At 41.9% G+C, this 14,797-nt stretch overlaps 3 protein-coding genes and 1 long non-coding RNA gene across 4 annotated transcripts in view; 2 read left to right on the forward strand and 2 right to left on the reverse strand.

The window, feature by feature from the left end:
* Positions 1–14,797, forward strand: part of LOC146679757 (protein NLRC3-like) — a 35,957-nt gene that overhangs the window by 5,196 nt on the left and 15,964 nt on the right. The window contains exon 6 of the mRNA XM_085450169.1: positions 13,329–13,502. Coding sequence (XP_085306295.1) covers positions 13,329–13,502 — 174 coding nt within the window. The remainder of the gene's footprint in view (positions 1–13,328; positions 13,503–14,797) is intronic.
* On the reverse strand, positions 1,776–7,483 carry LOC146679758 (uncharacterized). The gene is made up of 2 exons (XM_085450141.1): positions 7,204–7,483; positions 1,776–4,110 (listed from the first exon to the last, which is right to left on the reverse strand). The coding sequence occupies exon 2, from the start codon at positions 3,793–3,795 to the stop codon at positions 2,284–2,286; it is 1,512 nt and encodes a 503-aa protein (XP_085306267.1). The 5' UTR covers positions 3,796–4,110; positions 7,204–7,483; the 3' UTR covers positions 1,776–2,283.
* Positions 7,758–9,523, forward strand: LOC146679759 (uncharacterized). The gene is made up of 4 exons (XM_085450154.1): positions 7,758–8,039; positions 8,181–8,432; positions 9,001–9,090; positions 9,262–9,523. Exons 1-4 carry the CDS (start codon positions 7,910–7,912, stop codon positions 9,519–9,521), a joined length of 732 nt encoding a protein of 243 aa, XP_085306280.1. The 5' UTR covers positions 7,758–7,909; the 3' UTR covers positions 9,522–9,523.
* LOC146679760 (uncharacterized) lies at positions 9,476–11,817 on the reverse strand. Its single transcript, XR_014918500.1, has 2 exons — positions 11,304–11,817; positions 9,476–10,493 (listed from the first exon to the last, which is right to left on the reverse strand). It is a non-coding gene; the product is annotated as an uncharacterized LOC146679760 (long non-coding RNA).

Below are 14,797 nucleotides of genomic sequence, written 5' to 3' on the forward strand. Positions count from 1 at the left end.
GATGTGGGGGAGGGGAGTCGCCCGGTACTAACTACATACTACTAACTACCTCATCCAGATGTCTTCCCTACTAAACCTGATAAGAAGTAACTGCAGTAGCCTTATAGGTCAAATCAGTTTCACCTGTTAAAGGTAGCTCCACTATTAATGGTGTCACTTGTTATTTCTGGGATGAGTTTAGTAGCCTGAACAGCTGCTCAAAGGAAAGGTTATTTTTATCATTATTATTATTATTTAATTATTAAGTCCGGGGTAACCTGCAAGAGCTGTTTGCACAAAGAATAATACTCGGACGTTTAGGTTTTATCGTTTTACACAAGGTTTAAAAATGAATGTCCACAATTGAATTGCAGAAATTGTTATTGAGCTAATACTGATGTAGTTGTTATCTTTGGTAAGGAGAGATTGGAGGAAGAATGAGCACAGTCAGGCCTAAAGACCCTCTTAATAATAATAATGGATTGCATTTATATACCGCTTTTCGAGACCCTCAAGGACCCTTTACAATTCCACTATTCATTCACTCTCGCATTCACACACTGGTGTAGGTAAGCTACAGTTGTAGCTTCCATATCGCGCCATCGGCCCCTCTGGTCATCACCAGTAAGCGGTAGGTGAAGTGTCTTGCCCAAGGACAAAATGACCAAGACAGAGAGAGCTGGCTCATCAGACAGACAAGCTCATCTTGTAACCTACTGGTTAGCGAACCGGCTAACTAGCACACTGGCTAACTAGCACACCGGCTAACTAGCAGATCAGCTAACTAGCAGTCCAGCTAACGGCAGCCACAAGCTGAAGGACGATTAAATGTAGTGGAGATATCAGGGATGACACTGGTGTGTTCGATTCACTCTTTAGCACTCCGTTCACTCCGGTGTGTCAGCCAGAACACCACTGAAGGCCAAATGATCCCAGCGTGTGGAATAAGGAGCTTAAGGTTCGGTTTGAGGCACTTTATTCTTTCACTGATTGATTCTTGTGGCTGTGATCACGTGTGTGGTTTATTACAAAAAGGAAGTACACAATACAAATACATCTTACCGTACATTACTAAATCTCCATTTGCACTATTTGCCTATTTGCACTACTCTGCCTGGTTTACACTCAATGTCACTTACCCATTATATTGTATATTGTATAGCTTTCTTGTTATATGTAAAATTGTATTTATTTAAATTTTTACTTTTTAATTATTTTACTTGCATTTTTAATCACTTTTATATTTAAATATATTTAAATGTTCATTTGCTATTTATCTAGGGATTGAGAGTAACGCAATTTCTATTCTCTGTATGTCCTGTACATGTGGCAGAATCGACAATAAAGTTGACTTTGACTTTGACTTTGACATGACAAATAAGATGAATAGATAAGTTACATATCCAGTTATATGTACGTACATATATGTACATACATCAGTATAGCTAATATAGCCATATATAAGGACAAAGATCACAGTACTATAATGCAGTAATGTTAAACACAAAGGTGTATATCTACATAAATCTATCCTATCAGTGATCAGGGTACTGTAGTATACTTCTACTACATACACTATAGAAACTAAACGGCATGAGTGTAACTTTAAGTTACCATCAGTACAGACGAACTGATGGTAGTTGTACAAAATAAAGGCTTTGCAATTATTGCGAAGGGCTTCCGGTTAAAGTAAGATCAGCTGATTACCTCAAAACAAATTGTTTGCTATAGAACTGTTAAAGATATTCTATTATCAAAGTACTCAGATGCAATGAAATATCACTCAGACACTTAGAGCAGTTTTAAACGTGCACGGGTGAGAGACTCAGGGAGAGACTCACACACCTCCTTGGTGCAGTCTGGCTTTATTTATACACATCATGAAGCATACAAAAAAGGAAATATCATCCTTATCTTGTCAAGAAAACAGGTGTGGTTTATCAAAAAACTTCGTGTTCTCTACAAGGTTGTTTCTTACTCGTGGGTGGCGGTTTCCTGCTAGTGTGAAGGCAAACAGTGACAATGTGAAGGCAAAGACTGATAATGTGAAGGCAAGCAGTTTCCGTTATAAAGTAGGGAGCCAGCAATTAAAATATGCAGCTGGTTGAGTACAGAACAGAAATATAAACACTCTTAGCTGATTATTATATGAATAATAAAATCTTTAAAAGCAAAAATACTCTGACATTCCCTCCTGTTGTTTAGATTTCTCACATGACAGTACTGTTATTTTTGTCAGTTCATAACCTCTTGTCTAAACATTTTCGGTTTGAACGTCATAAAACAGTCCTGTGTTCAATTAGACTAAACATTACTGTATGGATCATCTTTCAAAATTTCTTCCATTTGAGACGTCATCACATAAGCATTGATAGAAGTTGTCACCATGTTTGATACCATTTTCTTCAGACAGGGTACTACACATGTTGTGAAAACACATAACAGTAAAAGCAAAAATGCTATTCCAACAAGTCCTTTAATCAGTAGGGACTTCCATGAACCACCTAGTAACCATGTCAACCAATCATCAGTGCTTGTGACATAGTCTTGTTGTTCAGCATCTTTAATCTTTCTCAAGGTGTTCAAAGCGTCGGTCATGTTTTGTGAGTGTATGTTGTCTGGGATGTATGTACAACATGTAGTGTCAAACAATACACACAAACCTCCTTTTTCAGCTAGAATCATGTCTAGTGCGACTCTGTGTTGCATCACTACAATGCGTATTGCGTCGATTTCTTCATTTTGCGCTTTGTTGATTTTCATTGAAGCATTTAGGAACAGTCCAAATCGATAGTCAAGTGTCTCGATCCTCAGCATGTTTTTCCCAACTCCTACCCAAGGGAACAAGGAGTGGAGGACTTTCTGACCATCAGTCCATAGTTTGAAGTTCTTGGGCACATCTGATCCATAGATTGAGTCATGTGGCATTACTTCAGTGACTTCAGCAACTTCACGTTTTGCTCTTGACGTGTGTGTCTCTGCTGTGATCTTGAAGGTGTGGTCTGAAATTAGTACTGGTGCACACAGACCGGTGGAGTTCGGTGGGAGCATGAAGTAGGTTTTAGGCCCGCAGGCCCAAGCGGCTCCCTGGATCCAGAAAGTTCCATTTTTGAAGGTGTGTATTCCTTTGGATTGGGTCAGGTCAAGTGTCTGTGTGCAGTTGCGGTTTCGTCCAAGTTTCCTGTTTCCATCGGAGAAGTTGAAACACATTGGGTGCTGTATGTCCGGCGGCAAAACTATGGCGAATGATTTGTTTTTTGTGTTGTTGGCTTTGACGTTTACCCAATGTTTTTCGTTGCAGGTGTAGTTCCAGTTCGTCAGATTGTAGGCACAAGGGGTTTTCTGTTCAATTAGGATACGTCGTTGTGAAAGTGGTTTCGTGACACGTTTGACGTCTGTGTCACTACACCATGGAATTAGGTCTTCTTTCTTTGTGCTTTGACCTTTTAGGGTCAGTCCTGTTGCCATCAAATCTCTGCGTGTGCAATTGCCAGTTGTTGCTTTGTTGAACACACACATCGCTTCGTCAAGTTCAGGTGCCTTTCCATATATTGTTGCGTGTACGGCTGTTGTTGGCATATGTGAACATACATAGCATTCCGTGCTGTTGTCGGTGCGTGTTCTATCATACACATATCTATACCACGCGTTGTTCATCCATGGGTGGTTATGGTCTTGGTTCAGGTCACGCAGATGCGAATTATCATGTGTCCATCTTTTTTGCAGGTGGTGTTGTTTATTTCCTCTCATCTGGGTGAGTGTTAGTAGGCTCACTAGGAGCGCAATGCTGGCCACTAGGAGGACAAGTGTCTTCATGATGACCAGGCACACCTAGACTTCTGGTGAGTAGACTATTGGCGAGAAGTAAAAAAGGGCGGGATATACCCAATCAGCCCTTCCCTTCACCAATAGATCACCTAGAAGCCAGGGGAGCCGGCGTCTAAGCGTCTGGATTGTCACTCACTTTTTTACAGTGGCTTTGGTGGATCCAAGATGGTCTTTCTGCTATTTTGCAGGCGGTGGGTGTGGTAAGTAGGACTTGGTATGGGCCCTCCCACCTTGGTGAACTCCAATTCTTTCTCTGGAGTACTTTGATCAGGATCCAATCACCTGGTTGTAACCTGCAAGACACTGGAGAGAAATCACTCGGCAGTTGGTTGTTTAACACAATCTCTTTATTTTCAAACAGTTTAGTCATCCATTCTGCTAGGGTAGTTTCCCTTATTGATTTATTAATAGGTTCACTGGTAATTGGCAATGGAAACGCTCTCCCGTGGATGATTTCAAAAGGTGTAAGTTTCTGAGAACCTTGTGTTATTCTCATCCACATCTTTACTAGGCCTAGACATTCAGGCCATGGTCTTCCTGTTTCTTCCATGCATTTTCTTAATCTCTGTTTTATTGTGCCGTTAGTTCTTTCCACTAATCCTGCGCTTTGTGGGTGATATGCACAGTGATGTTTGATGCTAAATCCTAGAGCTTCAGAGACTTTGCTGATGATGTCATTAACAAAATGTGTTCCATTGTCTGACCTTATCAGACTGGGAATGCCATATGTGGGGATGAAGTGATTGCATAAACACTTTGCCACTGATATTGCATCTGCTCTTTTTTACTGGATAGATTTCTGGCCATTTTGAAAATACATCTATAATTACTAGAGCATATCTTGATGCTTGGCATTCGTTAAGTTCAATAAAATCCATGTGGGTTTCCTTGTGAGTTGTTGTTTTTTTTTGTTTTTTGTTTTTTGACAGAATAGGCATGTTCTTACAAATTATTCGCTAAAGTTTCAAAATTTATAGTGTGTATTGCATTGTTTATCTATACTATATCTCCCTCCTGTTGACACAGGTGTTTACCTCATGTGTCACTACAACCGCTGTCCTGTGTAATGACTCTGTTAATATAGGTTTTCCATCACAGACCATTAAGTCATCTTTCAGTTTACTCCACATTTCAGCCACTTGTTTTGTTCAGTGATTGTTGCAGCTTGTTGTTCGGTTTTTAGTACATCAAGTGGTATTTGTAGGCAGTAGTTGGTTTCTAGTAGCTCTGCCGATTGTTTGCAGCCTGTTTTGCTGCTTGTTCTGCAAAATTATTTCCTTTTGTGACAATATAATTGTCTTTTTGATGTGCTCCACATGTGCACAGTGCCAATTGTTTTGGCAAGGTGATCACTTCCAGCAAGATTTTTTTTTTCTTCTCTATAGATGGAACATTACATTCTCACTTGAGGCATTTTTAGATAATTTCTAGTTTTTCAAAGAATTCACACATCTCACACATCTTACATATTTTAAACAAGTATTGTCACAAATTTGTTTCCAAATCAACAAAATAAAATAATCAAACAAAACCGAAAACATACATGAGTCAGGACCCAAAAAGAAAAATGCTGCTACTGAAACAGAGCAGACATGTGAGGGAAAACTGAGCTCACAGACAGCTGCATGTGTTGGCTTTTATGCAGCTTCTGCTCTAAAAACAAATAAATAAAAAATAAAAGAAAATGTGTAACATGCTCATCAACTTAGCGGTGTCCACATATTTAATTCAGCTTCACAATCCTGTAACTTTAGCTGTTGTCTACAGGGTTTGGCTTATTAGTTGTTACTATAGATGTGCTCTATATCTCAGTAATATTTTATCCAGGTTTTCAAGCATGTCAAGTGCCTCTATGCACCTAAGTAGTTTAGATATTTCCTTTATTTTCTTCATCTCCTATGTCATTATACTGAGTTTGAGCAAACCTTAAGCTTGATGCAGACTACTTCATAACAATTGTCCATCTCACATCATACTGACTAGGTTACTTCTTATTATTATCATCTTTTTCTTTCCATATAATAACAACAGTATATTACAACATTTTATCAGTGTATATAAAAGTGTATATTACTATACTACTACTGAGCCAATTTAATAGTTGGGATCATCTTACTCAGCAAACAGATAACTTAGAATTCATCCAATCTGTACAAATTTGCTTCTTCTCTGAACAGGTTTGTGCCTACTTTTTAGACTGGTCTTCTGTTTGCCTCATCTCAGATCCAACCTTCGGTCACTTTCATTCTTTCTGTTGCATGTCTAACCAAGCAATTTATTATTATATATTTTATTTTTTATTTTGTGTCCATCAAGGGCTTCGGGTGATCTGCAGCTTCACCTTTTCCCAAGCTGGAGACATTTACCTTTTCACACACTTTCCTTGGCTGACCAATGACACAGCCTTAATGTACCTTATGCATCTCTCTATTGTATTTAAAAGGTTTTCGTGTGAATTATTTCCTTTTATTTATTTTATACATTCTGGGCATGAACGTCTTGCCAACTATGTTTCATTGTTAATATAAGTTTACAGGTTGTTATCCTTCCTATTATTAGTTTCAATACATTAAAAATAAGTTCTAATGTAATTTTGTCTTTATTTATTTTATTTTTGTACTTCTTATATTTATATCTATTCGTTGAGGTCTGTTTCCAACCTTTTTAAACTACTTTGATCTCTAGTTTTCACTTAATAAGGGTTTTATCAGTCACTGCAGTTTGTCCGGCGCCTGGACATTTTTTCTCTAGCCACTGCTCGTCAGCAGTGAGTTTTGTTGATTTATTACCCATTTTTCTTTCTTATTATTTTTATTAGCTCATAGATATATTTACGTTTACACACACACATACACACCCGTGGTGCTTTCTCTGGCACGAGGAATGGGAGAGGCTATTGACACGGCCTTCTACTTTCAAGCTAGCCTTGAAAGCGGTGTCAATTTTATGTGATGAAACACAACCTTTTCCCGTTCCACCAGAACTCGAGCAACCAACGGTAAACAATTCGGTGGAGTAGTTCAGCCTCCTTAATGTGCTGTAAAATCAACTTACTCCACCAACAAAACAGTAAAACAACAGATTATACGCGTAATGAGTTTTTTATTCTGGGCAACACTGTGTCTTTCTACATTGCTCCAAGCCCTCTTTCAGGCGAGCTGCTTCGTAACCTCTACGAGTCCTTTTTCAGACGAGAATGTTACTATCCTGTCGTATTTTGACATTAAACTTGCTCCAAGCCCTCTTTCAGGCGAGCTGTAACCTCTACCAGTCCTTTTTCAGACGAGAATGTTACTTAATTAATCTGTCATACATTGACGGGAAACTATTTAATGTATAGACCACAGGTTGCCTCAGTCGTTTTGCGCAAGATGTGAGTGAGTGCTAAATATTCACCTGAGTTATTGTGTGGTTGCTTTGGTTTCCTTCATCAACCCCTGAAGTCGTGGACCTCTTATAAGAACGCTGGCCAGAACCCGAACGTCACGTCTCTGGACTTTATCCTCTGCCTGGAGAGGAGTCGACAGCGTGGGCTTCTCACGACGTCAGGACTTGACGAAGGTCTCCTATTGGAGCATTGAAAAAATATCAATGTCCACTCCGGCTCGAAGGACCAATTAAATGTTAAAGATATTCTATTATCAAAGTACTCAGATGCAATGAAATATCACTCAGACACTTACGGTGTGTTCACACCGAACGCGATGGACGCGAATAGAGCGTCAGGTTTACATGTAAAGTCAATGGAAAGGCGCGATGACGCGCGATTGCGGGTCCCGCGAAAATTCGGAAGCAGATTTGCGTCGCGAAAACGCCAAAACGCGTGAAACGCGCGTCAGTGTAGCGCGTCAGGCGCGTTTGACGCGCGAAGCGCGCGTCAGTGTAGCGCGTCAGGCGCGTTTGACGCGCGAATAAAACCACGCGCGTGAGTTTTTGTGTTGCATTTTGTGCATACGCGCGTTTCGCGTCTACCGCTCGAGTTGGAAAAATCTGAACTCCAGCGTCAAATCGCGCCGCGACAACCAATCAGGAGCCTGGTGACGTGGCTCTGACCTAGGTCAAAGGGGCAGATCCAGCCAAAGCCCTTCATTCTTCATTCAGTATGGAGGAAAAGCTGATCAGCGCCGTGGCTAACCACCCCGAGCTATATGATGCCAGCTCCTATTTCTACCGAGACAGGAATAAAAAGGACCTAGCTTGGAGACACATAAGTGAGGAGATCGGGCAACCTGGTAAGTTCATTCCTTCTTCTTTTTAATTTTCAGACTGACCCGATGAAGCCGTGCAAAAGCTAGCAAGCGCGCCTACTGTCCCGCGATTTTCCCACTGTTGTACAAATACCTTTCCGCTAACCAGATAATGCGTTTATTCAGAGGACATCTGCAGGAGAAAGTGGAAGAGCCTCAGGGACACCTATAATAAGGAGAAGAGGTCAGAGAAGGAGAAGAGGAGTGGGTCTGCAGCAGGATCGGGGAGGAGATGGAAGTTCTTCGCGGTCATGGGGTTTCTGGACCCCTTCCTCACCCCGCGGGAGACCAGCGGTAATATGGTGCGGACCATGGAGAACTTCTCCCCCGAGGACCAGGGACAGCCCGAAGAGGCAGCAGGGGAGTGTCAGTCAGAAGGTATGTTTACAATTAATTAATGTAGGCAGTTAATTTATGCGTGTTGTCATACAGGAATATATTTTGTTTATTAATAAACAGTATAAAGTAGTCCCGCTGTTCATCCGTCACTGCCTCGCCTTTTCGCTGATTTTTTTTATTGCACCGTACAGCTTTCAACGATGCGCATTGCATTCTGCAGCCCAAATGACAAATCTCCTCCGTGTCGTGTCTCCTGCGCTTGCCAAACTTATCATGTTTGGTTTTGATAACCATCACTTCAAATAGAAAAAAACAGCACAAAAACACTCATAACTATGACCCTCATTCGGAAATAGACACCTGCACCGGGAGCAAAAAAGGCGCACAAAAGTGGCGCCGCAGACGGAGAAAAAGCGCGGCATAATACTTTTACGTTTTAAAATCGACAAAGGTTTGCACTTTGAGAATCAACTTGTGAGAACTGTGACTACTGTTCATGTGCTGCAATAAATGGGAGACCACTGTATATAATAATAAGTATATAATAATATAATATTCTCTATGACTATTGTCTTCAACCTGTTAACATTTAATATTGTCTTGATAGAGTCAAGTTATCATGCAGCAGAGTCCTCCCCTGTTGCTTCTCCTGACTCCCCAGTCCCTGGTCCCTCCATTCCTGCTGCTGCACCCACAGGTATGAACATCAAGCACTGATAGCTTTTTACTTGCTTGGATTCCCTTGTGATCACCTTTACTAAATATCTACAACCAATCTGTTCATATCCTGGTTTTTTTCAATTTTGAAAATGACAATCTAGTAGCAGCCTTCTCATTTCTTTGTGGTGTTTTGTTCTGTTTTTTACAGGCCCACAGAGGAGGAGAGCTCGAAGGCGGTCGAGGGAAGGGTCCCAGGATGGTCCATCGGCGGTGGAGCTGGCTATCCTGGAGTCCCTAAAGAGGCCACGCCCGTCTGCAACAGAGTATTTCCTCCTCGGCCTTGTTCCTGCTCTGGAGAGCATGCCGCCTCAGACACGAGAATTCGTGAAATTCCAAATTCATAAATTAGTTTTTGACAACAGCACAGCTGTGCTAAATTTGGAAACATTGGACCCTAATGATCAGTAGTTTTCTGATGAGGCAGCAGCTCTCCAGGGCAGAAACAATGTTCTTATTCTTCTCCTCCTTCTCCCCTGAGGCTCTTCCACTCCAAGCTGGGTCCTTTTTATTCCTGTCTCTCTGTAAATAGTTAAATTTTATATATTTATGTTGAATCTTTTTATTACTGAATTTATATATTTTATCAAATAAACATTTATAATGACAAATGTCTCTGTTCTACTACACAGCAAATATTGGCACCCGACTTGACACAAGTAGAATTTATTTCATATTATACTAATGACAAAATATACTGATACAGTGGGATGCAAAAGTTTGGGCAACCTTGTTAATAGCCATCATTGTCCTGTACAAATCGTTATTTGTCACAATTTAAATTGTCAGTTAAATACATCATATAGGAGACACACACAGTGATATTTGAGAAGTGAAATGCAGTTCACTGGATTTACAGAAAGTGTGCAATAACTTTACACTAAATAAAGCAGGTGCATATATTGGCAACACATAAAAAGAGAAATAACATAAATATGTAGTGTATATCAATGTGTGTGTCTCCTATATGATATATGTAATTGACATTTTTTACTGTAACCGATTCATACAGGAAAATAATGACTATTAATAAGGTTGCTCAAACTTTTGCATCACACTGGTTATAGGAACATAGTGAAGACAAGTTACTTAAGAGAATAAAGAGAGGTTAGGTTATTTTGGAGTAGAGATCCATTTATTAAGAAAATTTTAAAAAGGAGAAAGTTCCCTTGTAGTTGTGGAACATGGATCCTGAGTTGGGGGGTGCCTTCGTCTGGACGTGCTTCCCATCCAGAGCTCCACAACAGAGGGGGAAGTTCCAGCGCTCCTGGAATCCCTCTGCGATGGACCGCCAGTCTTCAGTTGAAGGCACAGCCGTGAAATCGTCCACTAGACAGTCCCAGATGGCCGTCGCTACCTGGGGGATGATCTGGCTCACCATACCTATGACACCACAGCCATGCTATCATTCAACCACTGATAACAGCATAAATCGAATTAAATTAAATCGGGACTTGATGAGACCATCTGAGTATCACTAGAAATATTATAAACAGTACCAGTTTGCTATCGGTAAACACCGAGAGCATTCACTGTTAGCATAGCACATCCATGTTAGCAGTGTATAAACGATACACTGCTAACATGGATGTGCTATGCCATCAGTAAACGCCGACAGCATTCACTGTTAGCATAGCACATCCATGTTAGCAGTGTATAAACGATAGTTTATACACGCCGACAGCATTCACTGTTATAGCACATCCATGTTAGCAGTGTATACACAATACACTGCTAACATGGATGTGCTATGCCATCAGTAAACGCCGACAGCATTCACTGTTAGCATAGCACATCCATGTTAGCAGTGTATAAACGATAGTTTATACACGCCGACAGCATTCACTGTTATAGCACATCCATGTTAGCAGTGTATACACGATACACTGCTAACATGGATGTGCTATGCCATCAGTAAACGCCGACAGCATTCACTGTTAGCATAGCACATCCATGTTAGCAGTGTATAAACGATAGTTTATACACGCCGACAGCATTCACTGTTATAGCACATCCATGTTAGCAGTGTATACACGATACACTGCTAACATGGATGTGCTATGCCATCAGTAAACACCGACAGCATTCACTGTTAGCATAGCACATCCATGTTAGCAGTGTATAAATGGATGGTTTAGCATATATTAGCACAGGTATCAATAAAGGACTACCGTATTGACCACTTTTACTAACCTCAGGCAGACGGACAGGCGCTCTGCAGGTGGGATTGAGCGCCTGTAATTGGTGTCTAGGCGGGCGATTCTGGGACCGACACGGGAAAGCAGGTCCTCAAACTGGCCGGGTGACAGACGATGATATCGCTGGAATCTGCCGTCATCCAGGCGCAGCTCCTGGAGCAAATGGTGAAACTCACCAAACTGCTCACGCGCCTGGAGGACCTGATGGACCCAGGTACGGCGAGGACGTCTTTTACGCTGCTGCTCTGCTCTCCACAGTACATAGAGAAGGGAGACTCTCTCTTCAAGCGCTAGCTCGATAGCTGCCATCTTGCAAAACCAGGTCTGGCACAACTCCCTCCCACATTCCTCCCACATTTCCGGTTCACGCGCGTCACGCGCGTCAAAATATCATATTTTGACGCGCGATGGATTTTTCTTGGACACGCGTTGAGACGCGAATGTACACGCGTCAAATTAGGGGCGTTTGGGGCGTTTTATTCGCGTCCATCGCGTTCGGTGTGAACACACCGTTAGAGCAGTTTTAAACGTGCACGGGTAGGAGACTCAGGGAGAGACTCACACACCTCCTTGGTGCAGTCTGGCTTTATTTATATACATCATGAAGCATACAAAAAAGGAAATATCATCCTTATCTTGTCAAGAAAACAGGTGTGGTTTATCAAAAAACTTCGTGTTCTCTACAAGGTTGTTTCTTACTCGTGGGTGGCGGTTTCCTGCTAGTGTGAAGGCAAACAGTGACAATGTGAAGGCAAAGACTGATAATGTGAAGGCAAGCAGTTTCCGTTATAAAGTAGGGAGCCAGCAATTAAAATATGCAGCTGGTTGAGTACAGAACAGAAATATAAACACTCTTAGCTGATTATTATATGAATAATAAAATCTTTAAAAGCAAAAATACTCTGACAAGAACGCAGCTCCCACTCTTCATTAATATCATGTACTGTAACTTCCAAGTAACCATGGTTACCCTGCCACGCCCAGTAGTCTTCAGAGAGACCAACAGCTGGTGCACGTTGTAACGCCGTGGCTTTCATAGTCTCTCCTTTTTCTACAGCTTATGTGTTCTTCTTGTGATGGTGCGTCTTGAGGGAGGCTCATACATGCCGTCATTTGTTGATCCTAAGAACGTTCCTCAGACCGACTTCTTCAACAACACTAATTGGCCTGCAGTTTGTAGCTACTCACTTCACTGTGGCGTTTGTTAGCTTGTCTTTCTTTGGTTTATCTAGACTCCTCCCACAAGCTGATCCTACGTAGTCTGCCCAAGCCTCCCACCGCTGTTTGTGTGGGTGGTTTGTTTGCTGCCATCAACAGCGTGTAAGTGATACTTCAGACTTGAAGTACTCCGACAATAAAAAACTCAACTTTGCTTAAAAATACCTTTAGGTGTATCAACACTGCCCTCTGGAATAATTAGACTTTGGTGACAAACTGATGTGATCTCCATGTTTCCTTTGTTGGACTGTGGGCGAGTGTCAGAACTGAATGTACTGAGTAACATGTGGAGTTTAAATATGTGTCAGTTCCAGTTTTAGAGCTCTAAAGTGCAGCTATCATGTTAGGAATATGTTAGGAATAGACAGGAACACTGAGCACACTGAGGTCAAATCTTTTATTTATCCAGTTCATCTGTAGGCTGAGCTCAGTCCATCCATTTAGTGAAATGATGTTTAAAGGTCTCCTTCTTCTGTGAGCGTGCACAGATCCTGAAGTAGAAAGCCTGGGTTAACAGAGAAATGATCATCACTGTGATGATGCTCATCATCTCTGACTGGGATTTGAGGTTTTGTCAAAGCAGGAAACACAAAGAAAGCCTGGCTATGTTGGACTGGGTGTGGAAGCAGCTCCCAGTTTGAGTTCAGGAGACAGACACCCTCACTACTTTGAAGATCAGCTTCAAACTTTCCTTTTTGATAAAACTTATAGTTAGAGCTGGATCAGGTGACCCTGAACCATCCCTTAGTTATGCTGCCATAGAGATGGATAACAGACGGATTGTTGTTTTGTGTGTCTGCAGTCTGTCAGGCTGTCTGATCACAGAGGAAGGCTGTACTTCTCTGGCCTCAGCTCTGACCTCCAACCCCTCCCATCTGAGAGAGCTTGACCTGAGCTACAATCATCCAGGTGACTCAGGAATGAAGCTGCTGTCGGCTGGACTGAAGGATCCAGGCTGGAGACTGGACACTCTCAGGTATGGAGAGAATGTCTGATAGAGGAGGAAGAGCTGGAAACATTTCCTGTGTCCTTCACTCACTTCCTGTTTGTTTCCTGCAGATGAGACATGAACAATCACACATGCAGGAATATTTTCAGGGACAGACACACTAGTCTAGCTGGATAGTACATGGATATTTATGTAGGGGGTCTCCAAGGAGTCTGTTTGCAGGAACATTAATGATAACTGATATGTTGAGAGTTTCATTAAAAGTAGACCTACAGTTACCGTATTTTCACGACCATAAGACGCACTGTACTAAAAGGCGCAGTCTCAGTTATGTGTGCCATTACTGTATTTAACACACACATAAGGCGCACTGGATTATAGGGCGCATACAAGTACCGTATGCGTATTTAAAAATAAAGCGGGAGCAAACCTGAGTTCGGTACCTTACTCACATTTTTATTACCAGTAATCGTCATCATCAACAACACACAAGCATACAAGTGTGCGTATTTAAAAATAAAGCAGGAGCAAAACAAAGTTTGGTACTCACATTTTTATCATCAATCAAACCCATCGAAGTCCTCATCCTCTGTGTCTGAATTGAACAGCTGCGCTAAATCTCCATCAAATATTCCAGGTTCACTTTCTTCACTGTCAGAGTCACTTTCCGTGCCGTGCGGCTCCTCAGAAATGATGCCGGCTTTTGCGAAAGCTCGAACAACAGTGCCAGCAGACATGTTAGCCCAAGCATCTACAATCCATTGGCAAATTGTGGCGTAACTCGCCCGGCACTGCCTTCCACTCTTGGTGAAACTGTGGTCTCCATCGGTCATCCATCGCATGGTGATGCGTGGAAAAAACCACCTGGTCTCCTTACATACACCTCCCTCAGCCAGTCTTTCATCATTTCCTCATCCATCCAGCCCTTTTCATTTGCCTTAATGATGATTCCTGCTGGAAACTTCTCTTTAGGCAAAGTCTTTCGCTTAAAAATCACCATAGGCGGCAGTTTCTGTCCATTAGCATGGCAGCCAAGCACAACAGTAAAAGAAGACTTTTCGTGCCCCGTTGTGCTTATCGCTACCGTGCTGGTCCCCTTCTTCTCCACAGTGTGACTCACCGGGATGTCGAAAGTGAGCGGGACCTCGTCCATATTTGTGATGTGGCTGGGCTGGATGTGTTTGTCGCCGATGTGTTTGCTGCAGTAGGAGCGGAAGATGGCCAGCTTTTCCTTATAATCCGCTGGAAGTTGCTGCGCTACCATAGTCCTGGTCCGGATGGAAAAATGGCACCGTTTCATAAAACGAAAGCACCAAGACGGA

This window comes from Copadichromis virginalis, unplaced genomic scaffold, assembly GCF_057382275.1.
Source record: "Copadichromis virginalis isolate Kocher_CV1m ecotype Utaka unplaced genomic scaffold, C_Virginalis_male_GT1.1 unmapped_scaffold_1, whole genome shotgun sequence".
NCBI lineage: Eukaryota > Metazoa > Chordata > Actinopteri > Cichliformes > Cichlidae > Copadichromis > Copadichromis virginalis.